General features: G+C 42.1%; 1 protein-coding gene across 4 annotated transcripts in view; it reads right to left on the bottom strand.

Moving 5' to 3' along the window:
* Window positions 1-17,468, bottom strand: part of numb (NUMB endocytic adaptor protein) — a 118,940-nt gene that overhangs the window by 19,666 nt on the left and 81,806 nt on the right. For 2 of the 4 annotated variants that reach the window (XM_060934339.1, XM_060934341.1), the window contains exons 3-4: window positions 11,442-11,516; window positions 1,345-1,377 (exon numbers count right to left, since the gene is read on the bottom strand). In XM_060934339.1, coding sequence (XP_060790322.1) covers window positions 1,345-1,377; window positions 11,442-11,516 — 108 coding nt within the window. The remainder of the gene's footprint in view (window positions 1-1,344; window positions 1,378-11,441; window positions 11,517-17,468) is intronic. The other 2 variants (XM_060934340.1, XM_060934343.1) reach the window with 1 other exon arrangement.

Raw genomic sequence — 17,468 nt, 5'->3', positions numbered from 1 at the left:
TTGCAAGTTTCTAGAAATTTGTACACCTAAATCTGGCTTGCCGTGTCACAGGAGGTCTGGAGGACGAGGTCATTTGTAATGTTGATCGCCTCCACACCCGGTAAAATCAATCAAGTTGCGGGAACAATCGCTTCTCGTCATTTCTGTACGGATCACACCCAACGTGTTTCAATTTTCTGATAAATCCGGCTGCGTACTGGTTCATCCAACCTTTTTATGTACTCACTATCCTCCATTTCCAATGTGCTCAGTATATACAGTAGATTCTTCACTTCCTGTCCTCCACCTGAATTTCGCACATCATAAGTTACGTGATTGCAAACAAGCTATTATTTATATAGCTAGTTAATGCTATGTTACACTTAAAGGAACAGTCCACCGTACTTCCATAATGAAATATGCTCTTATCTGAATTGAGACGAGCTGCTCCGTACCTCTCCGAGCTTTGCGCGACCTCCCAGTCAGTCAGACGCAGTCAGACGCGCTGTCACTCCTGTTAGCAATGTAGCTAGGCTCAGTATGGCCAATGGTATTTTTTGGGGCTGTAGTTAGATGCGACCAAACTCTTCCGCGTTTTTCCTGTTTACATAGGTTTATATGACCAGTGACATGAAACAAGTTCAGTTACACAAATTGAAACGTGGCGATTTTCTATGCTATGGAAAGTCCGCACTATAATGACAGGCGTACTAACACCTTCTGCGCGCTTCGACAGCACATTGATACGGAGCTCAGATATCAATGCGCTGCCGAAGCGCGCAGAAGGTGTTAGTACGCCTGTCATTATAGTGCGGACTTTCCATAGCATAGAAAATCGCTACGTTTCAATTTGTGTAACTGAACTTGTTTCATGTCACTGGTCATATAAACCTATGTAAACAGGAAAGACGTGGAAGAGTTTGGTCGCATCTAACTACAGCCCCAAAAAATACCATTGGCCATACTGAGCCTAGCTACATTGCTAACAGGAGTGACAGCGTGTCTGACTGCGTCTGACTGACTGGGAGGTCGCGCAAAGCTCGGACAGGTACGGAGCAGCTCGTCTCAATTCAGATAAGAGCATATTTCATTATGGAAGTACGGTGGACTGTTCCTTTAAAGCGAACCCTAACCTTAACTTCAGGAATTAAAAGCAAGTATTTAGGTTTGTTTCTCTCACACACACACACACCTTCATGGAGAAGGAGACAGGTTCCACTTTTTCCTGTTGTTCCAGCAGTGATTAAAGAATGAAAAAGTAGCAGGAGCAGAGGGGGAAAAAGAAAAAAAACCCAGCAAAACACACATTCATAAAACAAAGACATGTCATTTACACACACTCGTTCTTCACACAGCAGAACTTACTTTGGTAAAGAAGCCCTTGAAGAACTTTCTGTCCTGTAATTGAAGATTTGGTAAAGGGAGGTTGGGGGATGGGAAGGACAAGGCAGGACAGTGTTACAGAAAGCCCTGTGTGTCCAGGTAACACAAGACTGTGCATATAAGGAGATCGAGGAATGGGGAGAATCTGGACGGTTAAGAAGAGCAGCTGAAAGAAAGCGAGGGAGTAAAGTGACCATCACAAACCTCTAACTAGTGAGCAAGGCCACAATCACAACACCTACATCATTCAGGCCCTGTCCACACGGCAACGGATTCAGGTGAATCTGATAAAATTGTTTATCGTTTCGGCCTGGCGTCCACACGGCACCGGCGTTTTGGGTGCCCCAAAACGAAATCTTTTGAGAACGGGTTCCAGAGTGGAAAAATCTGGCAATGGAGCCGTTGCGAAGTCGTCTGGATGAGTAGAATGGATTTGTTTACGATGACGTCACAACCACATGACTGTGAGTGCTTCACGCCGGGTAGAAGTGTAACGAACTCGATGCGAGTTGTCAACAAATCCTATAACTTGGTTTATGAAACGCACTTACAAAATATTTTCACTGTGAATATTTATTGTGTAATGGTGCAAAGTGAGAGAGAGAGAGAGAGAGAGAGAGAGAGAATAGCCCTGAGGGCTGAGTCAATCCCGCCAGCAAAAATAGGGAAAAAAAGGAGCGATCTCACCTCTTCAGATGTTGGTTTAAGTCCGACAATACATTCCTCAAAAAGGGCGTAGAACAACAAAGTAATCCATCAACGTGTAGCATTCAATTTATTCCAGACCATTAAAGAATTCTGGAGGATATCAGAATGTTGGCGTACCGGCTTCCATCTACCCCCGTTCATTCCTCTTTCCGCGTCTCCATTCAAAAAACGAGCACGTGATTTAAAGGGACTATATCCATAGGATAGGGAGTGAGAGTGTGTGCGTGTAACAGTGACAGGGATAGTCACTGTGCGCATGCGCAGTTATGCGCATGCCTCTACTTCTATTGTTCTGGTGTCTCCGATGGGACCGTCTTACAGCGCACCTAGAGGTGTGGCATGTGTATTGCATTGTTTTCAGCAAGCGTTACGTTGCCATATGGACCTGAAATTTAACTCATCCGTTGCCCATGTGGACGCGATATTTAAAAAAAAAAAAATCTCGTTGCCGTTGTCGTGTGGATGTAGCCTCAGTGTTGTTCTTTACAAGTAGTTGATTCTGTTGAAGAGACCACCTGGAGATTAGCATTGTTAATACTGTTATCACCACATTAGTGACTGAACAGTGAAAACTACCACCAACAGGGATGGACGGGGAAAAACAAACCAAAAAAAAAAACAGTGGATTCTTGAATGCATCACAATTTCATCTTGAATCCTGGGGAGGCCATGAAAAGACAACAGAGCTCATGAATTTGTAACAGGTGTTCATTCATGCTTCACGGTTTCGTTAAAGCCTAGGTCACAACCGGACGTACGATTTTTTGGCCGTGTGATTTTTGGCGTTTCCCAAATCGCTGCGTTTTTTTGTTCGTGGAGAAAGACGCACGTTGGCCGTAAGTTTGTCTTGCAACCTGAAAAAAACGTAAGCGCCCGTAGAGTTTGTTTGACATGACAAAGAACCTCTGCGGCCGGTCTACGGCTCGAAAATCAGCACGTCACACGCGTGCCCTCCGTGCGTTTCACACGTGCCCTCCGTGCGTTTCTTGCACGTAGACCGGCCGTAGGAGCACGTACGCCCGGTTGTGACCGAGGCATAATTTGTCTATCTAAAAGAGATTGTGCACAAAGAGTGCTCTGCTAGTTTCTCAGAACAGTGTGCCTAAAAATAAAATGAAATTCATTATTCTGAAGTTATATGTTACACCTGATGCATATAATGAAATTCCAATAGTATTCCAGTAAATCCTCGATACAGAGGAAATTACACCCAGTATTTTCCTTTATGGAGGGGGGAAAAAATGTATCTAGTATAATCTGATCAATCTGAGATGCATCAAGAATTTTTCTTAAGTCACATGTCACAGTGAATCAATATTGAATTTGGAGGTGTCTAGATATTCCCACCCTTAATCCCGAAGTGCCTTGATGTCCACCGACCCTGCGGTTCTACTCTGAGACATCGAAGGCAAAAGCGATCACATGACTGACCAAACTGCAGGAGAACCATTTTAGGAAAAATCCGACAGTTCAGTCTCAGTGCTAGCAAACCGAATGGAAAAGAGACCAAGGATGCTGGAATATCTACTGTTTTTCATTTTATAGCATAAAGCTGCTGAATGATTACTGGACTACACACTCCGTGTTTGTGAGCTCACATGCCTTTAACCAACGCACTGGCCGTAATGTCAATTGGTATCACCAAACCTGGTAAAAGCTGACATTGGGCCTGTGGTTAAGAGCATGGTATGTCTAATGGAGAGAGGGTTAAAGAACCATTAGCCATACACGCAGAGTGAGTGTGTGAGTCATGCAGGGAGTCAAGTCCCGCACTCAACTACAGGAGAAAAGCTCATCGTCATTGGGTTAAGGGCATGAGGGATGTTAGAGACTGAGCAGACATTAAAAAAAGGGTTCTTTGTGGGTCATTGTGAACATAACCTGCTAAAAAATATAAAGACGTTTACATTATATTCATCACAACACATATGCAAGGGGTTTAAAAAAAAAAAAAGGGGACAGGACTATGAATGCTAATAACAGCCATGGAAATGCCTCTGAAAAGCCGACTGCTGAGTCAGAGGGAGGAAGCGTGTGAAAGGTAGGACAGAATACATAAAGACGAGGAGAAAACAGAAGAGAGGAAGGATGACTAATATTAATCTGAGGGATGTGTAGAACCACACTCGCACCATGAGGTCTGTTCGACAAAAATACATTTCCACTGAACAGAGAACTTCCAGTTCTACTGAAAATGAAGCTTTTTTTTTTTTTTTTTAAATTCTGGCTCCAGTTGGGTTCTGGCAATCTTTCCAGTGTAGGAAATAACGATACAGCCTGGGGTAGGAAGTGCAATGACTATCAGCAGGACAGGGCAGGACGCGTCAGCTGGCAGACCGCATGCCTGTGATGTCACTGAATCTCTCCGTCTCCTTTCTTAAAGTTGAGTCAGAGGGCAAAGAATGCTTACAAACTTACTCACGCTGTCAGTCTCACTCATGCTCAGCTCTGTTCACACATGCTATTTTCTTTGATGGTGACTAATCGTGCGAATGAAGAGGTGAAATCCCAGGAAGACTGGCAAGGACAAGAATTTCAGGGATGGCAAAATTCTTGAGTGGGCTCAAACAGATGCCAATATGTGAAAGAGGACATCAATGAGCATTCATCCTGCAACACACCGAAGCCGAGAGAGGCCCTTCATATAATCCTTTTTTTTTTTTTTATTCACCTTGTTATCCCGAGATAACGACATAATTAATTCAGGATCTCGAGAAAACAAAACCGTTATTTCGAGATCTCGAGAAAACAAAATTATTCCGTGATCTCAAGAAAACAAAATTATTTCATGATCTCGAGTAAACAGCTGAGAAATGGTTCATTCAGGTGCACCAAGAGACTTGTGATATGCTGACTTTGGGGCTATTTCTCATTCTGTATAGACGCAACTTTGGTCATTAGAATGTCTGGAATAATCGATCACCTAATAAGGCAATATTTTGATCAGGGGTTGACACATGGAGAGATTGATTGCATTAAGTCTTTTAATAAGGGATAATTTCAAAATTAGTCCGCGGCACCTCCGCAGAAGACTGGCCCGCCTCTCTCTCAAGGCATCGTAAAAAGCCATTTCTGCTCTGTTACATGTCCGCCAATTTCTAAGTCTTCGTTGTCTGACCCACAGGGGGCGCAGCTCTGCTAGAAATCTCAGCTGTTTTCTCGAGATCATGAAATAATTAATTCAGGATCTCGAGAAAACAAAACCGTTATTTCGAGATCTCGAGAAAACAAAACAATTATTCCGTGATCTCGAGAAAACAAAACAATTATTCCGTGATCTCGAGAAAACAAAACAATTATTTCATGATCTCGAGTAAACAGCTGAGAAATGGTTCATTCAGGTGCGCCAAGAGACTTGTGATATGCTGACTTTGGGGCTATTTCTCATTCTGTATAGACGCAACTTTGGTCATTAGAATGTCTGGAATAATCGATCACCTAATAAGGCAATATTTGGATCAGGGGTTGACATGGAGAGATTGATTGTATAAAGTCTTTTAATAAGGGATAATTTCAAAATTAGTCCGCGGCACCTTCGCAGAAGAATGGCCCCCCTCTCTCTCAAGGCATCGTAAAAAGCCATTTCTGCTCTGTTACATGTCCGCCAATTTCTAAGTCTTCGTTGTCTGACCCACAGGGGGCGCAGCTCTGCTAGAAATCTCAGCTGTTTTCTCGAGATCATGAAATAGTTGTTTTGTTTTCTCGAGATCACGGAATAATTGTTTTGTTTTCTCGAGATCTCGAATTAGTTGTGTTGTTTTCTCGAGATCCTGAATTAATTATGTCGTTATCTCGGGATAACAAGGTGAATAAAAAAAAAAAAAAAAGATTATACGAAGGGCCTCTCGCGGCTTCCGTACCGAAGTCTTGAGGTGGCGGATTTAAAAACAGCACAATGAAGTGGGGGGTGGGGGGTTGAGAGCCACCCCGGAAGGAAAGTGTGTGTGTGTGTGTGTGTGTGTGTGTGTGTATAATATGCATAACAAAAGTATCTGTATACATGATTTGATTTGGTCGATATTATACCATGTTGGTATGTTTTCTTTTTTGTTTGTTGCTTTTGTTTTCTTTTGTATATATAGTTTATTATGGCAGAAAGTGACATTTGATTAGCGGTGGTATAGAGGGTTAGGATTTGATAAGTTATTTACTTCTTCCTAATCCTTTCCGAACATTATTATGTTACTGCCTTGTGGCTACGCTATTCTGTTTGTTTATGACGAGGTTTTGATTATTGCATTTTTTTAATTTTTGTTTTTATATCTTCTTTACTGTTCGGAATCAATCAAAAATAATAATGAAATTTGGAAACTGGAGGGATTTAGAAATGCTAATGGACATTTGTACAAAGGAGGACTTTTTTTTCCTAAATTAAAAAAAAAAAAGGTACATCGTGGAAGGTTATCATTTATGAATGGTCAGTAGATGCCAAGAAGTGGAGAGAAGATACAGGTGATATAAAAAAACTGCGGTGTTTGAATCTCTGGTAAATTCTGACCCAATCTAGTGTATGTGAAACTTGTTCTGCATCACATCCTGTATGCATTCATACATCCTAGTCACATTACAGAGAAGGGGAAAAGAAAAAGAAACAAAAACCACCCACACATCTACAGTGGTGCTTGAAAGTTTGTGAACCCTTTAGAATTTTCTAATGTTTCTGCATAAATATGACGTAAAACATCATCAGATTTTCACACAAGTCCTAAAAGTAGATAAAGAGAACCCAGTTAAACAAATGAGACAAGAATATTATACTTGGTCATTTATATATTGAGGAAAATGATCCAATATTACATATCTGTGAATGGCAAAAGTATGTGAACCTCTAGGATTATCAGTTAATTTGAAGGTGAAATTAGAGTTAGGTGTTTTCAATCAATGGGATGACAATCAGGTGTGAGTGGGCACCCTGTTTTATTTAAAGAACAGGGATCTATCAAAGTCTGATCTTCACAACACATGTTTGTGGAAGTGTATCATGGCACGAACAAAGGAGATTTCTGAGGACCTCAGAAAAAGCGTTGTTGATGCTCATCAGGCTGTAAAAGGTTACAAAACCATCTCTAAAGAGTTTGGACTCCACCAATCCACAGTCAGACAGATTGTGTACAAATGGAGGAAATTCAAGACCATTGTTACCCTCCCCAGGAGCGGTCGACCAACAAAGATCACTCCAAGAGCAAGGTGTGTAATAGTCAGCAAGGTCACAAAGGACCCCAGGATAACTTCTAAGCAACTGAAGGCCTCTCTTACATTGGTTAACGTTCATGAGTCCACCATCAGGAGAACACTGAACAATGGTGTGCATGGCAGGGTTGCAAGGAGAAAGCCACTGCTCTCCAAAAAGAACATTGCTGCTTGTCTGCAGTTTGCTAAAGATCATGTGGACAAGCCAGAAGGCTATTGGAAAAATGTTTTGTGGACAGATGAGAACAAAATAGAACTTTTTGGTTTAAATGAGAAGCGTTATGTTTGGAGAAAGGAAAACACTGCATTCCAGCATAAGAACCTTATCCCATCTGTGAAACATGGTGGTGGTAGTATCATGGTTTGGGCCTGTTTTGCTGCATCTGGACCAGGACGGCTTGCCATCATTGATGGAACAATCAATTCTGAATTATACCAGCGAATTCTAAAGGAAAACATCCCAGAGTTGAAGCTAGTCTGGTTAACACCAGACCATATCACAAGTGAAATATGGTCTGGAATCCACCTATTGAATTTCTCGTAGGGGAGGTGTGGTTTACGATTGTCAACGGCCGTTTATTGGACGTTGCGAATGTCTATCATTTGGCGTATACGTAGCCCATGGCCAATCATGGGAGTTGTACCTGGTGACGTAGTTAGAGCGACGAAGAAGACAAAGAGGCGAAGAAGAGAAGGAAAGAGAAAGCAAAACAAAACTGTTCTTTTTTTAAAACAAACTTTCGCTCTAAACTACTCAGAACAGTGTCTAAAGCTTGATCGAAAGTTTGGTTCGTATCGGTCGCCGCCATGTTAAATGTGATCCGTAAACAGTCCCAAATAAACTACAAGCTTCCGTTTGTCGAGTAGTATGCGTCATCATCTTTCCACCCCTCCCCACTCTCTGATTGGCTCCCTAACTCAGGTGAGCCTTTAGACCATAGTTTCCATGCTGTCTTTTCAGATCGGAACGATTGTGCAAAGCAGCATGGGATTTCCCAGGCTAAGTTGAAGCTGTTCTGTACGGAGGAACGGGCTAAAATTCCTCCAAGCCGGTGTGCAGGACTGATCAACAGTTACTGGAAACATTTAGTTGCAGTTATTGCTGCACAAGGGGGTCACACCAGATACTGAAAGCAAAGGTTCACATACTTTTGCCACTCACAGATATGTAATATTGGATCGTGTTCCTCAGTAAATAAATGACCAAGTATAATATTTTTGTCTCATTTGTTTAACTGGGTTCTCTTTATCTACTTTTCGGACTTGTGTGAAACTCTGATGTTTTAGGTCATAGTTATGCAGAAGAAATATAGAAAAATCGAAAGGGTTCACAAACTTTCAAGCACCAGTGTACAGCTATAAATAGCCCCAGTTTCATTCCTCCCACTAGATTTGGCACAAATCCTCCAATCACAAGACACAAACATTCGATCCAACACTCACAACCGCCTTCCCACACCCCCACCTGTGACGGTCAGATCTTTATCTGAAAAGGTAAGCCCTTCCATACACTTCATTCTGCTTACAGCAGCTCATAAGCAACGTACTTGAGCAAGGTCGATCGGGCATGTGAAGAGAGGTCTAAAGAAGCAGGATGACATCAATAAACACAATTCTATGTATGGATTGATGGGTTTCCAGGAACCAAGCAACTCCGCTCCAGCAAGAGGAAAATCTCATTACAGTGCACAGGGGTCAGACATTCCTTCTCCTCGCTCGGCCTTAGTTTTAGGTTAGTGGAACAGCTATAAAGGCCACATTACAGAGCAAAGGCAGATTGCATTCCTACTTATAGGTGTCTAACTAAACAGAAAGAATTCTTTTTAAGAAACAATATGTTAAGGGACAATACGTGCACCATGCCCTTAAATGTTTAGTTCTCGTGCAGCTAAACCCAGCTGAGATTTATTGTGCAATACGAACAAACCAAATAACCGAAGCAGTTTTGGAGTACTCCATTGTGGTATATTTGACAAATGAGGTCTTTTACAACAAAAGACGAAAAAAAAGTAACAAAAGATTCATAAAATCAATAAAATGTGTGACAGAGGCTCTCGGGAAGTTCCCCAGCCAGAACGTGAGTTTAAGTAAAGACGGCTGACGTCATCTGTGGCTTTAAGACTGCAGGCTTACAGAAAGACACGGCAACACAACCCTTTCTGACCAACAGGGAACAGGTTCCGTTCTGATTTGCGCACCAAATTTTCAGAGCATTTCGATTCAAAACAAATTGGCTTGGAACCTGAAAAGTTGGTTTCCAGCTGGAACCAAAATATAGCTGGTTTTTCCTGGCATGAACCGTGACATCAGTGGGCGCATCATTAGTTTGGAGAGGAAGCAGAGAGCAGTAATGAAGAACACAACAGAAAAGGATACATCTTCAGGAAAGAAGGAAAAAAAAAAAAAAAAGGACCAAAAACAAATTTCTGCAAGAACAGGACAAAAGTTTGCAGGTAATCAATCAAATCAATCAATCAATGCGCACCACCATCTTGCTACTACTGTTTACTTCCGTTATTCATTGTTGCTCCTTTTCCACCAAAGCAGTTCCAGGGCTGGTTCGGGGCCAGTGCTTAGTTTGGAACCGGGTTTTCTGTTTCCACTGACAAAGAACTGGCTCTGGGGTCAGAAAAAACGGTTCCAGGCTAGCACCAACTCTCTGCTGGGCCAGAGGAAAGAACCGCTTACGTCAGCGGAGGGGGCGGAGTTGTTAAGACCAACAATAACAAGACCGCGGAAGATCGCCATTTTTAAGCAACGAGAAGCAGCAGCTGTACAAACGCGAAGTCATCCATTATTATTATTGTTGTTGCTGCTGCTGCTTCCGTGTTGTTTTTGCTTCGATATTCGCGCCAAGGTTTATGCAAACGTAGCGACGTAACTGACGTATACAGCGACGTAATGACGTGGCTCCCCTTAGCACCACGAGCTATGGAAAGCAAACTGGTTCTCAGCTGGCTCGCAAGTTGAACGAGTTGTGAACCAGCACCACCACTGGCCCCGAACCAGCCCTGGCCCCGAACCAGGCCTGGCCCCGAACCAGGCCTGGCCCCGAACCAGGCCTGGAACTGATTTGGTGGAAAAGGGGTATGTGTCGCGCCTTCCATTCACGATGCATCCTTGATTACAATGGTTCTGCTCAAATCTGGTCAAAACGTGGGCTGGTTCACTAGTTGGCACCAAGGTTTAAAGAATCCTAAACAAGACCCGATCCCTGTTGGTCAAAAAGGCGTGAGGGGGTGTGTGAGAGAAAGAGAGCGAGAGAGAGGCAGGCTGTATTTCTTCCTCCACTGTCAAAAGTATCAACAAGATTTTCTTTGATTAAATTACACAAATTACCCAACTGCTGCCAGTTAACAAAATATGGAGATTTAAAGGTCATCTTGCTGCTTTGTAACATCCATGCTAATAAACATCGAGAGAGAGACAGAGAGAAAACAGAGCTGGGCCTGAAGCAACATTGTCCATTAACCAGTAAAAGACAGGCAGCCTTCATCATACAGCCTGCAGGACTAACACCATTAAAATGAAGGGTCCCCCCCCAAAAAAAAAAAAAAAAAAGGGAAAGGGGAGATTCGGCTCTTCACTGCTCACCTTCCTGGAACATGCAAGAAAAGGAGTGGAAGGGGAAAAAAAAAAAAAGTGCAAGCTATGACCCTAACCAGACAAGAATCAATATTTTCTTTCCTTCCTACCCGTAACTAGCTTCTAAACTCCGGGTGGTGGTGTTCAAATTCTTGTCAACAGAAAATAGATAGCACAGTGAGAGATATGGCATGTCTTCCCCTTTACATAATTCCTGTGGATTGGAGAAAAACAGGAAAAGCAGGTCTGTGTCTGCAAGGCTACATTACAGGAGGATTTGAGGGCGGGCTGGACAGAGACGGATATCTCAGAGCGAGGTGGACGGCTCAGCCGGGGGTGTGGGTGATACAGGTGCTGCACAGTGTGACCTTATGCTCCAAGGAGCTGCATAAATTTGGGTCAACTGAACAAAGCTGAGATGCCTGATGGGAGGAAAGGAAAGGAAAGGTGTGGGAGGACAGAGGAAGGAAAAACAAAAGACCGTCTAGAAAAGATCAGAGTAGCTGGATGTAGACGAGTCAGATGGTACAAGTGGACGCATCCTGGCTTCCGAGAAACTGGAAGTAGAAAGCAGAGCTCTGTAGTAGGACACGTACCGTCTTCAGCCTCTTCACTGCATCTTCACAGATATGCATGCCTCGAGACTCGTCCACCTCCACATGGCCCAGATACTGCAAAGAGATTAAAAATAAACAAACAATGTAAACTATATTTGAAGCCTCATCTCAACCTGCTCCTCTTAACAAATTTATAGAAGTAGACCCCATGCAGGAGGAAGCCATGCCACAGCACGGACACTGAACGCTCTCCCTCATGGGTCACTCTTCCTCAACACAAAAATCTCTTGGGGCGACAAAGATCATGCAGGGAGGCACATGGCCATTGTGTGTGCAGTACTGAGAGGAAGTCCTAACCCTTCCTTTGATGAACACAGAAAGCCATGACCTCCTGCTCTCCACCCACCTCGACACTTCTTACAACTATTCTCAGATGGTGACGGACACAGACGTACTGACGACGTTAAGGTGGGAATCTCCAAGCGTGTTTATAAAATCGGCTTGATTCGGTGAGCCACAATACAACTACAAACTGATTTTAGCATTTAGTGTTGTCGGAGCGCCTTTTATTCTTCAAAAACACTGATTGAATTTACAACCCCGATTCCAAAAAAGTTGGGAAAAAGTACAAATTGTAAATAAAAACGGAATGCAATGATGTGGAAGTTTCAAAATTCCATATTTTATTCAGAATAGAACATAGATGACATATCAAATGTTTAAACTGAGAAAATGTCTCATTTAAAGATAAAAATTAGGTGATTTTAAATTTCATGACAACAGCACATCTCAAAAAAGTTGGGACAAGGCCATGTTTACCACTGTGAGACATCCCCTTTTCTCTTTACAACAGTCTGTAAACGTCTGGGGACTGAGGAGACAAGTTGCTCAAGTTTAGGGATAGGAGTGTTAACCCATTCTTGTCTAATGTAGGATTCTAGTTGCTCAACTGTCTTAGGTCTTTTTTGTCGTATCTTCCATTTTATGATGCGCCAAATGTTTTCTATGGGTGAAAGATCTGGACTGCAGGCTGGCCAGTTCAGTACCCGGACCCTTCTTCTACGCAGCCATGATGCTGTAATTGATGCAGTATGTGGTTTGGCATTGTCATGTTGGAAAATGCAAGGTCTTCCCTGAAAGAGACGTCGTCTGGATGGGAGCATATGTTGCTCGAGAACCTGGATATACCTTTCAGCATTGATGGTGTCTTTCCAGATGTGTAAGCTGCCCATGCCACACGCACTAATGCAACCCCATACCATCAGAGATGCAGGCTTCTGAACTGAGCACTGATAACAACTTGGGTCGTCCTTCTCCTCTTTAGTCTGAATGACACGGCGTCCCTGATTTCCATAAAGAACTTCAAATTTTGATTCGTCTGACCACAGAACAGTTTTCCACTTTGACACAGTCCATTTTAAATGAGCCTTGGCCCAGAGAAGACGTCTGCGCTTCTGGATCATGTTTAGATACGGCTTCTTCTTTGAACTATAGAGTTTTAGCTGGCAACGGCGGATGGCACGGTGAATTGTGTTCACAGATAATGTTCTCTGGAAATATTCCTGAGCCCATTTTGTGATTTCCAATACAGAAGCATGCCTGTATGTGATGCAGTGGCGTCTAAGGGCCCGAAGATCACGGGCACCCAGTATGGTTTTCCGGCCTTGACCCTTACGCAAAGAGATTCTTCCAGATTCTCTGAATCTTTTGATGATATTATGCACTGTAGATGATGATATGTTCAAACTCTCTGCAATTTTACACTGTCGAACTCCTTTCTGATATTGCTCCACTATTTGTCGGCGCAGAATTAGGGGGATTGGTGATCCTCTTCCCATCTTTACTTCTGAGAGCCGCTGCCACTCCAAGATGCTCTTTTTATACCCAGTCATGTTAATGACCTATTGCCAATTGACCTAATGAGTTGCAATTTGGTCCTCCAGCTGTTCCTTTTTTGTACCTTTAACTTTTCCAGCCTCTTATTGCCCCTGTTCCAACTTTTTTGAGATGTGTTGCTGTCATGAAATTTCAAATGAGCCAATATTTGGCATGAAATTTCAAAATGTCTCACTTTCGACATTTGATATGTTGTCTATGTTCTATTGTGAATACAATATCAGTTTTTGAGATTTGTAAATTATTGCATTCCGTTTTTATTTACAATTTGTACTTTGTACCAACTTTTTTGGAATCGGGGTTGTACACTGAATTTAACCACCCCCCCCACACACACACAGAGCTTTTGACCAAAATCTAGTTTTTCTGTTTCACAAGCATGCTGCCACAGCTATGTTAAGAAAGCATCATTGATATAACAGCAGAAAGTAATCGGTTATGTGAAGAGCAATAACGAGGCTTATGTTTAGTGACGTTGACAGAGAGACTGATGTTGACGATGTTTACGCTCAGTGATCAACCCTTTCCCACTGTGAACTCAAAATGTTGAGGTAGGCCAGGCGTTTGCTCGTCATCTCAGGATAATATTAAGGCTGGTTAAAATAATTCTAACAGGGGGGGCGTCGTGGCTCAGGTGGTTAAGGCGCCATACCATGAATGCGGGCGACCCGGGTTCGATTCCGGCCCGAGGTCATTTCCCGATCCCTTCCCGTCTCTCTCTCTCTCCCGCTCATTTCCTGTCTCTACACTGTCCTATCCAATAAAGGTGCAAAAAGCCCAAAAAAATATCTTTAAAAAAAAAAAAAAAAAAAAAAAAAATTCTAACAGGAGATAATATAAAGATGATGAGAGCAATTGAGGAGTTGAAATTTAGGGTCTTTTTTGTAAAAATATAATTAATTCTTATAAAGGTTATTTATTATTAAAAAGAATATTCTTATTTAAACAGAAATGGTATGAAGTTCATGCTCGTAGTTAGTTTATCACATAATTCAAGTCACATCTGAGCATTTAATTACATGCAATTAAATTCAATTTAATGCAAATCAAAAATCAACGTGACGGCTTTTCGGTTTGATTGGAATAATTAAATGCAATTTTCACTTAACCAGACTTGGTAAAATGCTCTAACTTTACTTGTAACTGACATACAATAGCGCCAAAGTATTTGGACCCCTGACCATCACACCCGTACGTGGGTTTCATCCAAACTGTTGTCTCAAAGTTGAAAGCGCACAATTGTCTACAATTTCTTAAAATCCTGTAGAATTTCACTTCACTGGAACTAAAAGGCCCAAACATGTTCCAGTATGATAATACACCTGTGCACAAAACCAAGGTTGGAGTGGAAGAACCTGAGTGACCTGCGCAGAGCCCCGACCTCAAACCACACCGAACAGGTTTGGGATGAACTGGAATGCTTAGTGAGCCCCAGTCCTCCTCATCCGACATCAGTGCCTGATCAAACTAATGCTCTTGCGGCTGAATGAGCACAAGTCCCCACAGCCACGCTCCAAAATCCAGTGGAAAGCTTTCCCAGAAAGTCTTCCTGGAGGTTATTATAACAGCAGAGAGGGGGAAAATCAGGATCGAGATGTTCAACAAGCACATACTGTATGTACAAATGGGAAATGGTCAAATTTTTAGGATCTGAGGTTCTACTTTTAAATCATCTATCAAAACACCCTTCCTAAACTATTTGCGTCACTTGATGCAAGAAAATGGAAATCCCTGTGATAAGGGACACAAGTAGTTATTTCAGACTTCTAACAAACACTTTTATCTCTCTCTCTCTCTCACACACACACACACACACACACACACACACACACACACACACACACACACACAGTGGTGCTTGAAAGTTTGTGAACCCTTTAGAATTTTCTATATTTCTGCACAAGTATGACCTAACATCAGATTTTCACACAAGTCCTAAAAGTAAAGAGAACCCAGTTAAACAAATGAGACAAAAATATTATACTTGGTCATTTATTTACTGAGGAAAATGATCCAATATTACATATCTGTGAGTGGCAAAAGTATGTGAACCTCTAGGATTAGCAGTTAATTTGAAGGTGAAATTAGAGTCAGGTGTTTTCAATCAATGGGATGACAATCAGGTGTGAGTGGGCACCCTGTTTTATTTAAAGAACAGGGATCTATCAAAGTCTGATCTTCACAACACGTGTTTGTGGAAGTGTATCATGGCACGAACAAAGGAGATTTCTGAGGACCTCAGAAAAAGCGATGTTGATGCTCATCAGGCTGGAAAAGGTTACAAAACCATCTCTAAAGAGTTTGGACTCCACCAATCCACAGTCAGACAGATTGTGTACAAATGGAGGAAATTCAAGACCATTCAGCTGGGACAGGCTCCAGCTTGCCTGCGACCCTGTAGAACAGGATAAGCGGCTACAGATAATGGATAGATGGATGTTACCCTCCCCAGGAGTGGTTGACCAACAAACATCACTCCAAGAGCAAGGCGTGTTATAGTCGGTGAGGTCACAAAGGACCCCAGGGTAACTTCTAAGCAACTGAAGGCCTCTCTTACATTGATGTTCATGAGTCCACCATCAGGAGAACACTGAACAACAATGGTGTGCATGGCAGGGTTGCAAGGAGAAAGCCACTGCTCTCCAAAAAGAACATTGCTGCTCATCTGCAGTTTGCTAAAGATCATGTGGACAAGCCAGAAGGCTATTGGAAAAATGTTCTGTGGACAGATGAGACCAAAATAGAATTTTTGGTTTAAATGAGAAGCGTTATGTTTGGAGAAAGGAAAACACTGCATTCCAGCATAAGAACCTTATCCCATTTGTGAAACATGGTGGTGGTAGTATCATGGTTTGGGCCTGTTTTGCTGCATCTGGGCCAGGACGGCTTGCCATCATTGATGGAACGATGAATTCTGAATTACACAGGCGAATTCTAAAGGAAAATGTCAGGACATCTGTCCAGGAACTGAATCTCAAGAGAAGGTGGGCCATGCAGCAAGACAACGACCCTTAGCACACAAGTCGTTCTACCAAAGAATGGTTAAAGAAGAGTAAAGTTAATGTTTTGGAATGGCCAAGTCAAAGTCCTGACCTTAATCCACTTGAAATGTTGTGGAAGGACCTGAAGCGAGCAGTTCATGTGAGGAAACCCACCAACATCCCAGAGTTGAAGCTGTTCTGTACGGAGGAATGGGCTAAAATTCCTCCAAGCCGGTGTACAGGACTGATCAACAGTTACCGGAAACGTTTAGCTGCAGTTATTGCTGCACAAGGGGGTCACACCAGATACTGAAGCAAAAGGTTCACATACTTTTGCCACTCACAGATATGTAATATTGGATCATTTTCCTCAATAAATAAATGACCAAGTATAATATTTTTGTCTCATTTGTTTAACTGGGTTCTCTTTATCTACTGTTAGGACTTGTGTGAAAATCTGATGTTTTAGGTCATATTTATGCAGAAATATAGAAAAAATTCTAAAGGGTTCACAAACTTTCAAGCATCACTCATTTTTATATATATATATATATATAATATATAAATAAATTGATTGCTTATGAGCTGTGCTTATATGAACTAGTGTAATGCTGCAGAGGTTCTCAATCTGGCAGTTAAAAAAAAGTCTCTATGTATTTGAAAAATATTTTAAATAATTCATATGCAATTTTAACAGGATTTGATCAGAAATGTTAAAAAGTCAGTATCTTTCAATAATAATCAGCAGTCGCTGTAATACCTACACCAATCATCTAATCAATAACTCCATCTAAGAACTGATTAATTTCCCCCCATCCATAATACACCCAAACCCATTATGCAGAAAATATTGCTCATGCCATCTCTGATTCACACTTCACCCTTCTTCAGTGTGACCATCAAAAAAAAAAAAAAGCAGCAAAATTAGTCTTTAAGTTTAGCCTCGTTCTAAAACAGAAGCCACCCATCTGCCATTGCTATTTATACCTGGCTCTGAACCAGTTATTGAGCATGAGCAATAAAACCAGCTGTCCATAGCCACATAAGCGGCCATTTTCCACGGGCTCTAAACGGGCCAGAATTATGAGTTACCACGGAGAAAGAGAGAGACACCAACCGACTTTCCAGCTGCTCCGTTTAAGCAGGCACTCGTTCTTCTTTTGAATGAAAGCTCAACAACATGGGCACG

Source organism: Neoarius graeffei, chromosome 11 (assembly GCF_027579695.1).
Source record: "Neoarius graeffei isolate fNeoGra1 chromosome 11, fNeoGra1.pri, whole genome shotgun sequence".
Taxonomy (NCBI): domain Eukaryota; kingdom Metazoa; phylum Chordata; class Actinopteri; order Siluriformes; family Ariidae; genus Neoarius; species Neoarius graeffei.
This window is presented reverse-complemented; position numbering and strand designations above follow the sequence as displayed.